Genomic DNA, 12,775 nt, shown 5'->3' on the forward strand with positions numbered 1-12,775 from the left:
GAGACATAGAACTAAGGCATTGTATCTATGAAGCTAAAACACCTGAAAAATTGAGGGTGGAGAAAAAGTGACTTTCATTCCATTTCTGTTAATACCTACTTAACCACACTGCCTGTCCAACAAATGGAAGAAAACATCCATTTGAAAAGATTCAGTATTCCAGCCCTTTCCTGTATGAACCCCAGCAATTCCCAGATGATCTCTGACTCATTCAAGGAAGTATCCAGAAAAGCTCCAGGAGATCAAACTGCACATTCCTATAATCAAAAGAAATAAGCAGAATAAAAATGTATGGGTTTTTCTTCTGGGCTATTTTGGGGGGGGACCCCGACCCTTTCAAACCTTTCCACTGTAAAAAAAGCAGAAAGGAACAAAAGCCTCATGTTTTCCTTGAAAATCAGTTTTCATGGCAGAATATGCAGAGGGACAGGGAAAGTGGTGCTTTACAGTAACATGAGAGGAGCTTGCAAACCCCTTTGGTCAGCTTACAAACACTGACTAAAGCAACCTCTCTCATTTCATACCCATCAGAAAGACTGCAGAGACTTTAAAGAGAATGTTTATGTCCCTCTGCCTCTCACTGGGGCTGGGAAGGGGGAAAACCAAGAACATGCCTCCCTCCAACCATTTTGCTACATCAGCAAGCTAATCATTGAGCAACATAGAAAAATGCTAAATAAAAAGAGGAAGAAAGTCAGATAAAAAATAAAAATGTGAACTGTCACAATGCAGGTGTACGGTAAAGTCCTTTCTTCACCACCTCTGTTTACTTCCTTTCCACTGGTGACATGGGGCCCACATTGAAGTCAATGACAACTTAGCTGCTGGCCTCACTGAAGCCCAGATTTCACCGCTAGCAAGCTGACTTGTACGTCAGCTGCAAGAACTCCGGTTCTGTAACAAGCTACTGCACCCATGTGGAGCTTCAACTTATTCTGCGCGGCTTTGCAAAGCTGTAAGGATCTGTCTGTGGAGAACACATTTCAGTACTAGGCATGAATGCTAGGGGTGCACCAATAATGATTATTTTGGCCGATATTGAGGGCCAATACCAGCCATATTGGCCAATACCAATCTGATAGTCAATATGCAGCCCAGCAGCATCCAGCCAGTAAGCCTGTTGAGAGGGAAGGAGTGTGGGGGAGGGAAGGGGTGCAAGGCAGGGCAGATCAAGGTCCCCCCTCTATGAGGGAGAGAGTGGGAGAGAGGCAGGGACAAGGAACGGAATGGAGCTGCAGACCGCTTGTCTGGAAGGCACGGGGAGATGGGGACAGCTCCTGGCTGCTGCACACACCCCCGGGATTTGTGCACAAGGTGAGGGCAGGTTACCCACTGCAGGCTGAGAGCCGGGGGCTGTGCCAGACTCTTCCCAGTGCGGGGTCTGGGCTGGGGCTGTGCTTGGGGCAGGCAACTGCAACACTGGGAACGGGGCTATGGTGAATTTTGGGATGGCTATAGCCCACCCTGTAGCCCCGCTCTCAGTGCTGCCACCGCCCAGCCCACCCCCACCCACCCCAAAAGCAGCCCCAGCCCAGTCCCCCCATCAGGAAGAGGCTGGTGCAGCCCCTGGCCCCAAGCCTGCAGCAGCCCATCCTCACTCCATGCACAAATGCAGGGGGCACATGCCCCCATGCCTTCCCTGGGGGTGCACATAGAGGTGGAGAGCTACCCCCCTCTCCACGCTTTCCCACACCCCCCAAACAAGCTGCCCATGGCTCCCACCCCAGCTGGGCAGAGCCTGTCCCAGCCCCACTCCCTCCCTCACTGTGGAGGCCTTGATCTTCCCCCCACCACCCTGCCTGTTCCCCCCACCCCCATGTCCCTTCTCCCCCACAGACCTATTGGCCAGACACTGCTGTCCAAGCTGCCCGGCTGCATTCTTGACCACGAGCATGCTGCGGCTGCACGTGGCACTTATCGGTGACGTTATCAACTACACTTGACAAAAAATGCTGATTGCCAATAATGTCAATTTTCCTTTTATCAGTGCATATCCAATATGGAACAATATATCGGTGCACCTCTATTGAATGCTCCTACCATGTGTATACTCGTCACTACTAGAGCAACATCAGCTTGGCCATCAGCCCACTGTGTTCACTGCCAAAGTCATCCGTAATCATTATTGCTTCTACTTTCAATCCTCAGCTCTGTTCATGCTCAACTTGCCCCATGGAGCAAACTAGGATTCGCCCTGTTTTACAGTTAGTCAGGATCAAGACTCAAAGAAGTGATAAGTCAAGGTCTATGAAGTCACCCCTGGCAGAGGTAGGAATGTTATTCATCTACAGATGCACTCAGAATAGGCCTGGGTGGTCCCTTCGGATGTGGGCACGTGTATTTGGAGCCCTTTCAGAAGCTAAAGCTTTTGCTGCATTTGAATCCTCAGCTTGTTCAAACATAACAATTAAAACATACCAGCTGCTGCCCTTCTGAAAGGGCTCCAGGTATACACCTTTAGAGACCAACTGGTTCAGTTGTTAAAGTTCCCTACCTTCTGCCTGATTCAGGCTAACTCAGTTTACTACCTCAGTGCCATTTTTTAACACCTTAGCTCATAAACATTCAAATCTTAGCATGGGCAAGTAGTTCTAACATCTCAGCCTCAAGGTCACCCTCTCCAGGAAGTCACAGGCTTTTGCCAAAGATCATGTCATGCTTGATTTCCTGAACTGCTATTTATAGAAATATATTTTTGTTTGTCAGCTCCCATACTGATTTATTCTTTTGATTTCTCACTGTGTGAATGACAGTTATTTAAAAGCAGAGTCTGGGATATCCTATTTACAAGCCTGAATCAAGCTTTATTTAACATGCATTTTGAATGTTAGCCCTGACAAACCCCTACATGTTTATCAGAGTGGCCACAACATGATTTTACAATTTGCATCTCTATACTTGTATTCAAAAGTTTGTAGGAAAGGATGCTGGAGGCAAAGAGGACTACAAAACGAATATATACCAACAGTGCATATACTCTTGTTGCAAAAAAAAAAGCCAATAGCATTATGGGCTAAATTGATAGAAGTGTTACTTGCAAGTCAAGGGAAGTGATTCTGCTACTCTGCTGCGCACTGGTGAGGTCTCATCTGAAGTACTTTGTCCAGTTTCGGGCATTGTACTTCAACAAAGACATAGAAGAGTTAGAAGGAGTCTGGTGGACATCAACAGAAGTGATTAGAAGTCTGTGAAACATAATTTATGAAGGAAATTTAAAGAACTAAGATGATACAACCTGGGAAAGGGAAGATTAAGGAAGGATTTGCTATCGGGCTTCAAATACCTGAAGAGTAGTTATAAAGAGGACAGTGATAGACCAGCAGTCAACAAGGTTTTACATAGGTAGGCTGGATCAACTTGGCTCTGGTCTGAAACAACCCAATGCTGCCGACCCAACTGGTCCACTTCTCCCCACCACCAGGCTGTTGTTCAAGCAAGGCCATACTAAACCATAGGCCAAGATCCAATGGCTCCACAGACAATGGACCATATGTTGCTGACCCCTATAGCAAACTATTCTGTTTGGCCATAGGGGACAGAAGAAGTGACCCCTAAAATGCAGTGAGAGAAATGCAGGTTGGATGATAGGAAGAATTTTCTCACAATAAGGTTGGTCAAGCAGTGTAACAGGCTATCTAGACAGGCTGTGGAATCTCCATCCATGGAAGTTTTTAATAACAGGTTAGACAGTCACTTGTCTACAGTAGTTTTAGAGAGGAATGATCCTGCCTTGAGGATTTCCTCTGAGTCTAGGTATAGTGGTAAGCCTGCCCTAAGACACCAGACAGGACCCTAGGAACCAGAAAGCTGAGGTGCTAACCCTACTTCTGCCACTGCCTTGTCACCTGTACTTGTTCAAGTTACTTCACCCCCCCTGTACTTTGGTTTTCTCATGCAGGCATAATACACTTACCACTCTGTTTAAAAAAAAAATACATACTGAAATCTGTGGCTACATATTAGGCTATATAACTTGTTCAGCTACCTCTGCTATTACCACAGTCATCTGCTTGTTCACCTCCTCCTTGCTCTTGTGGGGTAAGGGATCTCATCTGCTGTACATTTTTATGCCATATCACACAACAGGCCCCAAGATGTTCAGCCTGCAAGTGCTGCAGAAATGTATTTTAAATAATAGCATGCACCTAGAGGGCTAGTGAGTTATCTTTAAAAAATTAACTGCATCGACATGTGTTTAGACCTGCATCACTGTTCAAAACATTACAGAAGCTCAGATGAACAGACCTAGAGTCCAGAGACCAAGACTCCGAGCCAGAAGTGGGATAGGTAAAGTGGATTGTAGTGCATGCGTCGGGCTCCATTGCCTTGCATGGCACCCTACACAAGCTCAGCTAAAGAGGAGTGGTTATAAAAAGCTACTATCCAAAGGTTCTGGGAGCCCTTGGGAAGTAGTCTTCAGGAGTTTTTTCATACAGTTTACAGCAATTTACAGGCCTAGAGAGGAAGACTGCCCTTTAAAAAAAGGGGATGTTATACATCCTGTTTTATACACCCAGGAAACTCCCAAACAACACAAAAACCCATGTGCAATTCTCTTATGCTATAAGAAATAAGTCACTAAAGAAAATCAAGCAGAATTCCTGTTTCAAAGCATCCGGTTTGGTCAAACTGGCTAAAATGCTCTGACCATTTTTCATTTTGCCTGGTGAATCATGCACCAACAGCTAACTTTCAGCAGTTACTTTTAATACCAATAACATAGAAAGTGGAATCTCTCCCCTGCTCCCCCACCGCCATTCAGATTCCTTATTCTGAGACTTCTTTTGAAGTTTCTATCTTGTATTTCAGGAGCAGCATGATGAGCAATTTTTTCCCTTACCCGAATGCCATATTCAACACTTAGGTCACTAAACATGACAGGTCCCTTATGCATTATCTCTGAAAAGCAGAACCAGAAATACAACGCATTCACCATTTTATTGACAACCACACCTAAACAAAGCTACCAAGCCTCTGCCTTGAAAGCCAGGAGTTACAGTTTATCAGCCACCTGCCAGTAACTGTTAACAAGTATCAACTATTCGTAAGGCCCTATCAACATGGAAAAGTTAATGGGCGTGACAGGGCGTGAATTTACAGAGCCCTTTTTTTTTCTATACTTCCTAGGTGAACACACTTATTGTACAACATGTATGATATATTTTATTCCCTTTTGAAAGGGAGGTATAATAGGATTATTGGTGTACTGTAAAAGTATATTCCATCTCATTTTACTTCACAGCGACTCTGCTGCATAGAGCACACCCAAAAGCAGCCACGCCGCATCTTTCAAACGTTGAAACCACTGATACCAAAGAGGCAGAAATGACAGCACCACACTGAGCGCTTTCTATCCTAGCGCCAAAGAAACGACAAGCCTCCCCTAATAAGGGAAGAGAGCAGAGCAGAGCAGATAGAAACCTGAGGCACTAAGTGGGGAGCGGGGCTCCCAGGTTAAGACGCTGGGGGAAGGGGGCAAGGAGCAGGGCACACCCGCCCAGCGGCACTCTGGGAAGGCAGCAGGGTACGCCCAGCCAGTCACACGGCGCCCGCAGAGGAAGCTGGACCCGGTTCTCCCGCCCGAGCCTCCTTGGGGCGGCCTGAGCCACGGCGAGTCTCTTGGCTGTAGCGGGGCAGAGCCCGGCTCTGCCCTGCCGCTGACTTCCAAGAAACCACGTCCGGCCACGCAACGCGCTCCCGCTCACGCCCTGCCGCCGGAGCGCCCCTCGGTCCCCAAGGGCTAGCGCGGAGCCGGGGAAGGGGCGCCGACCTTACCCGCCGGGGCGCTCAACACCAGCACCAGCACCAGCAGCTCCATGTCACCGTGCTGCAGCCTCCCCTTTCCGAAAGCGAAAGGCGAGCTTTGGAAGCACCGCCCCAGCCGCAGCGAAGAGGAAGAGGAAGAGAGCCTCGCCCTGTCTCCTCCCCAGTCCATGCCGAGGTTTCTTCCAGGAGCCCCAGCCGTGCCGGCCCCAGGGGTCCGCAAAGGGGGTGCCCCCGGTGCCAGGCACCTCTCCGCACCCCCTGGCATCCTCCTGCCCCAAAAAGTCAAGAAACTAGAAGCACTGCTCAGAGGGCAAAGGTTATTCGGGTGTCAGATGGAGAGAGCTGCACTGGGCTGAGGTCACCTGGAAAGCAGGAGCTTGGCTGCCAAGGGCAACTTGAGGCAGGGTGGGATGGCAGAACAAGGGGTTTGGTTTTGTTTTTTGGTTTTTTTTGTAAAAAACTTATGTAGAGAGATATCTATAGATAGATATCAAGCTACCTAGGCGCTCTCTATGCAGCAGTTACGTATATAGACATCTATCGAGATCGATATATAGACATCTATCGAGATCGTGTGTAAGTATGCATGTATAAAGCTTGATTCAGGTTTGTAAATAGGATAGCCCAGACTCTGCTTTTATATGTACATACACACACACCTTCTAGTCGCTGTTCATTACCTCAACCCACCAAAGGAAACCCATGCCCCTGTTACAATATATTCACCTGCAGAATGGCGCCCCAGCACATCCATCTGCAAGGCTTCATCTTCCTCCATCCCTACCACCACCACCACCACCATCTCTTAGCCTGGTCCCTGAATACTGGATTTAAAACAACAAGGGGTAGCTCTGCAAGGGAGGAACGGCACAGCCTCTAAAAAAGGAAAGAGGGGCAGTAGCACCTGTGGAACAAGAAGGGATCAGTAGGATGATGCTGAGCCATGAAGCCAAGTGACTCCCTCAGCTCTGCCTAACTAGAAACAGGTAGTTTTAAACATTGGGTGAAGCAGAAATCAAAGTGGGGTGTAAGTGTGCTAGTGCTCACACCCGTGGATTTGCCTCAACTCTTGCCTAGACCAACCATTCTCAACCAGGGAGCCGCGACACCCAGGGCTCCCTCGAGTCCCTTTTGAGGAGGCCTTAGCACCGTTAGGTGTACAAACAAGATTCGTGGGTTAAACACAGATTTTAAACCATAACCCATGTTTTAAAACCATGCTGATCTGTTAGGGTGCTCCTGAGTTCTCTGCAGCAAAAGAATGGCTCTGTTATTTGTCTGTAGGCAAAAAAGAAACAAACCCCAAAGAGTGAAAACAAAGAGCTGGTGTTTTCTGAGAGGAGGCTCAAGTCTATCATCTAAAAAGGATGAGAACCACTGGCCTGGAAGATGCATTTCCTAATGGCCTAGATGGTGGAGCTCCACTCTGAAGCCCCTGGGAAATGGCACTGATGAGCAGAGAGAGGTAGTAAGCCTTGTTAGTCCAAAGTCAGGTAGAATACAGGGCAACTCTGCCCTGCCTCCTGCCTAGAGAGACCAGCACAGAGCTGAGACAGGATGGCTGAGAAGGTGCAGACAGCAGGGGAGAGTTGCTTTGTATACCAGTTCATGGGGAAGCTGTGCAGCAGGCCACAGTACTGGCCTCCTCCAAACCTAAATAGGAAAGTTCAAATGCCTGGTGTGCAAAGATTTGTCCTTGAAAGAGTTCAGCCTAGACCTTGGTTGAAGGAGTTTAGGACAAAGCCACAAGAGGACTGAGGGAAATAAAATGGGACATGGATAGGGTTTAGGCACCCATCCTTTGACCCAACTTCCCTACCCCTGGGGCTAGCCCTGGAGACATCTGTGTTTTAAAGTTCCAGTGGAATCAGGCTGCACACAAAACATACCAGTAGCCATTCCCTTTAACCCAGAAATGCAGAGGCTAAAGGACTCACTCAGGATGTGGGAGATCTGGGTTACATTTCTCCCTCTGAGATTCAAATCTCTACCACCTCCCTCATGCTAGACTAACCAACAAGCTGTAGGCCTAGAGTGGGGCAAGGGGCTTGGTCATTTCTTACTACTGAAGTTGCCTCACTGTGAACAGTCACTGATCAAGAGAAGGAGCCTGGTTGTTATGGTTTCCATATTCCTGTTCCCATGTTCCAGTTCCTGCTCTCATGAATGCTTATGATTTTTATATCAAACATTCTTTGGACAAAACACTTAAATAAGCCTTGAAGTAGGACTACATTCCAAGGGTGCCTATAGACAAGTGCAGAGCCTTCTCCAGTGTGCTATAATTACAGTGCATTGGAGCAGACTTGATTAATCTAGGCTGCTGGAGCATGGTAATTACCACACTCCAGCCAGCCTCTGCATCTCATGTATCCACTTCCCCACTTGTCATTAATGGCGGCAAGAGCACTGGAATTAAAGCTCGTCAAAGAAGCTTTAGTTCAAGTGCACCCACTGCCATTTTGAAACATGGGGACGCTGATACACCAGACAGCGCAGCGCTTTAATTAGAGTGGATCTCAGAACTGCTGTAATTAAAATACCTCATCCCAACCCCTTAAGCACATGTAAAAGTGCCCCAAGTTTTGCTTTTCCTAGGCAAGTGCCTTGACCACAAGGCAAGAAAGTCCAGCTCCTGTTTCCATTGTCCTGCTCTTTCCAACAGATCTTCCATTCCTTCCTGCAAAGTCTTAACAACTGCAACAGGAGGGACTGAGCGATTCCCCTCCCTCCCAGTAGCTTGGTGCACTCTCACAGGAGGTGAGAGGTGTGGGTTTGAATCCCCTTAGGCACCTAACAGAAGTCTTCCATGTCTTGGCAGATACTCCAAACACTGAATTATTGGATAAAAGAGGGCCGCTGCCAAGCCCTGTTTTAAAAGTCATGATCCCTTTGTTAGAAATATTATTAAAAATGTATAATGAATAGAGTGTTGTTAGAACTGCACAGTTTGTATCTCGTACCTGATAAGCAGAAACACCACCAAGGACATCTCGCTAATTTACTATCTTTTTCCTACACTAAATCACACATACCTTCAAACTCCTCTGCCTCTACTCTTGTAGATTACAGAAACTGTGATTTAATTGGCTGTGTCCTTGGAGGAGAGAGGGGTTTGAACTTTTGGTAACCTGGAGAGCTTTCTAAGCATGCGTAATTAGCTAATGCATATATGCCTATCCGCCCCGCATACTTAAGTAGTTAATTATAATGCACATGCGACGGATGACGTGACGTCATTTCATGTATGTTTGTATGAACCGGAAATGAGTTGTAAGAGTTCCTGCTTCTGCACACGTGCCCAGGAGGGAAGGGATAAAAGCCAGCTAAGAGTTTTCCTCGGGGGCAGAGTGGTCTTTTGTCTTCACTCTGACCCTATTTGCAAATATATCCTTTGTGTTGCTAACAATGTGTGCCTGAGGAATTATTATTCGTGAGCCTCCAAAGAAACGAACCGTGATTTTCATATCACCTTCCCAGTCTTTGAGCAAGAGGACATAGGCACGAGATGGGGAATGGTATTGTTTACAGTATTTGTCGTTAGATGTATTCTCATTATAAGAATGTTGTATGCCTGGTTTCCCTGACTAGCTTATACACGAGGAAAGAATAGGTATATTGTACTGTGAAGTAGACCTTTGTGGATGGCCCAAGTGCCTTATAGAGGAGAATGAGCCATTAAACAACAATGAAGCAAATTTTTTCTGCTGACACGCCAAGTGGGCTCAGGCCCCAGCACCTAGAGAGACTCCTCGCTTAGGGAAGCCTGAGAGAATAGCTGAGCCCTTGCCTAATGGAGACTGCCTGAGAGCTGTCTTTGGTATTGTGCCTCAAGACCACTGCCTCCTGTGTTGCTGTCAGCTAATACATATTATTTAAAAGCTCTGCTGTGTGTGATTTTGGATGCACTCCATCACAGGGGCAATGTGGAGGGGGTGCACATACACCCCCTGAGAGCACCCGTGCACCCCCTGTCAGGCTGCACTCTGTTTAGCTGACAGGCAGGGGGGCAGGTGGGAGCACCAGTGCCCCCCTGCGATCACTGGTTAAGGAGCGGGGCCACCAGCAAAAGCAGCACTTCTGGAAATGGCCACTTTTACGGTGAGTGAAATTGGCTGCAAGGGACCCCTCCTCGTCCCCCCCGACTCAAGAGGCACCAGACACCCATGCTCCATCCCCTTAAAGTTCCTCCCCAGGAGCTAAACCAGAAGTTAGCTCTCTGAGTAGGTGGCCCACTTAAACCAGGAAAAGGTAGTGGACAAGGCCCTCAGTGATATGTCTTGGAGGTCAAGGAGCCAGCAGCTGACCCCTTCTAGATGATACACCATGGCTGGCTTCAGGATGTAGTCAAGGTGACTGTACAAGGCTGTGGGTCCCAAGCAAAAGCACCTTTGGATGATCCATAACAGTGCATAACTTCCAGAGAGGTTTGGTGCAATGGGTTCTAAGCAGAGGCACTTCTCAGAGGAGCTGAGTATGGTGCCTATGCTGAGGAGAGGGCAACTTGTAAGATGCACCCGTCCCAAACATTTCCAACTAATTAGCTATGTCAGTGCTGTCCAACTCGCAGCCCACAGGCCACATACACCCCAGGTTCCTGGTCCAGCTGCCACTCCCCCTATTGCTCTAACTCCAGCAGGAGCCACGGTCTCTGGGCTTCCCCTCCACCCCTCTAGTCTTTGCTTCCTGTACTTGCTTCAGGAGGCAGTGCAGCACAGAGCAGGCCATGGTGCTGAAGGAGCCTGTAGCCAGAGAACTGAGGGTGGGGCTACCCACATACACAGTGCTGCTGGGGCTTATCTGCATGGGCGCAGCCCAGAGACCTGTGCCTCATAATACTGTAGACGTCATGGCATATAGCCCTGTGGCGTGGCTCATATGGGGGTCCAGGCGTCAGCCACTTGCACACGGGACATCTTTGGCTTAGGTGTATCCCTGCCACTGAGCAATCTGGCTGTTGTGGCTCCTCTTCACCACCTACATCTCACCATCCATTGTATACAAGCCTAGGAGCCCAGCTCAGGGCTAGAGATGCAGCTGCTGGGGCCAAAAGCACAATGTTTAGAGACTGCAGTGCTGAGGGAGAAAGCACACAAGCTCACAAACAAATGTTTGCAACATTCTTATAATGGAAATACGTTTAACCACAACATTGCATTAGTAGGAGCAGCACATGAAGAGAAGTAATTATTCCCCTCTATTCTGCACTGGTGAAGCCACATCTGGAGTACTGTGTCCAGTTTGGGGCCCCTCACTATAGAAAGGATGTGGACAAGCTGAAGAGAGTCCAGAGGAAGGCAACAGAAATGATTTGGGGGGCATATGACTTATGCAGAGAGGCTGAGGAAACTTGGCTTATTTAGTCTGGAGAAGAGAAGACTGGGAGTGGGGTAGGGGGTGTTGATAGCAGCCTTCAACTACCTGCAGGAGGGGTCCAAAGAGGATGGAGCTAGACTGTTCTCAGTGGTGGCAAATGACAGAACACGAGCAATGGTTTCAAGTTGAAGCAAGGGCAGTTGAGGTTAGATATTAGGAAAAACTTTTCTCGCAAGGAGGGTATTAAAGCACTGGAACAGGTTACCCAGAGAGGTTGTAGAATCTCCATCCTTGGAGGTTTTTAAGACCTGGCTAAACAAAGCCCTGATCAGGGATGGATTAACACACAGGGCCCAGGCTCAGGGGCCCCTCCCAATCAGCGCAAGGGCATGGACAGAGGCTGGGGCAGGGACCTACTATGCTCCCCAGCCTGCAAAGCACTGAAGCTCCACCACATGTTAAATGCATGAGAGCTGGTGGGAGGCAGCGGCTGGGAACTTGTCTAACCACTCCATGGGGATGGCCAGGGTGAGACAGCAGCAAGGATCCCTACCACCTCTGCCTTTCACTGCCCAGCTGGTCTGTCTCTCCTGTCCCTGAGTCTGAAAGGAGCCCGATCCTGCCATCCCTCCCTCCGAAGGATCAGGTTGCAGAGCAGGCAGGCAGCTTGGACCAGGCTGCTGTGCCACTCACAGTTGATGCAGAGTGTGTGTGTTTGGGATGGGAGGTGCAACCTCAAATCAACCCCAAACTATGCCAGATCCTCCCATGGGGCAGCACATAGTGCTTTAGTCCAGCTGCCAAGGGCTGCTTTGGGCACAAAGAAGGGGAATCCCACTGCTCCTGGGATGCTTCCTACAGTTCTCAACCTCAGCCCCCTTTGCAGCATAGCAATCTGTTCATGCCTTTTCGGTCTGGGCAATGATATACCTAAGTTCCTTTGCAGATCAGGGCCTTATTGTACAGCTAAGTGAGGTGTACATACACTCCCACAAATGTAAAGGGCACAGGATATTCCAGTGGTCCTGATTTGCTCAAATCAAAGCCAGTTTCCTCCAGAGGCCTGGTGTCACTCCCCAGTGAGCACTGTTACAGTTTAAAGTGAATTTTTAAACCTAGTACTTTAAGAATTGACACAACACTTGGTTGATGAATAGCAGAAAGGCTTGCTTTAATAACTACCAACAAGCTATAAAACTAAATGACAGAAAAAGACACCTTCTTAATATTCAATACATGAGCTATTACAGTCTTCGTATTATTTTTGCTGCAAGAGATTTTTACCCAAGCAGACAGGAAGCAGGGTTTTTTTTACCGCTTCAACAGAATGTGGGTCCTTCACTTGTGGGTTGGGTGCAAGATGGCTTCTTAATCTTCCCTGGACTGCACACTATGCTAGCAGTTCTGTCTTGCTGTTTATACTGTTTTAATTGTATAGCTTCAAAGCATTTTTCCTTGATGGCTGACCAATTAAAGTCTGAACAAAATAGGGAGGAAAAGGATGCCTATGACATTACAGTTGTTAAATTGCCTGGCTCCTGTTTTTGGATTTGTTCAAGTGTGAAGACTTGTGTTTCTTGCAGCTACTGACTAGCTCAGCAGTTAAATGTGATGGGTCTTGAGTGGCTGAACAGGATACCTAGAAGCATTGGTTACCATACCTGTCTTTGGGTATTTGTTTAATAATGGGGCA

At 47.9% G+C, this 12,775-nt stretch overlaps 1 protein-coding gene across 4 annotated transcripts in view; it reads right to left on the reverse strand.

Annotated features, from left to right (window-relative positions):
* CD58 (CD58 molecule) overlaps positions 1-12,775 on the reverse strand; it is an 80,226-nt gene that overhangs the window by 52,846 nt on the left and 14,605 nt on the right. For 2 of the 4 annotated variants that reach the window (XM_090056975.1, XM_090056966.1), the window contains exon 1: positions 5,776-5,927. The exons of the other annotated variants lie outside the window; for them this stretch is intronic. In XM_090056975.1, coding sequence (XP_089913101.1) covers positions 5,776-5,818 — 43 coding nt within the window. In that variant the 5' untranslated portion in view covers positions 5,819-5,927. Of the gene's footprint in view, positions 1-5,775; positions 5,928-12,775 lie in introns of those variants that run through there. 4 annotated transcript variants of the gene reach the window in all.

Source organism: Crocodylus siamensis, chromosome 1, assembly GCF_052110815.1.
Source record: "Crocodylus siamensis isolate JL-2025a chromosome 1, ASM5211081v1, whole genome shotgun sequence".
Classification (NCBI taxonomy): Eukaryota; Metazoa; Chordata; order Crocodylia; family Crocodylidae; genus Crocodylus; species Crocodylus siamensis.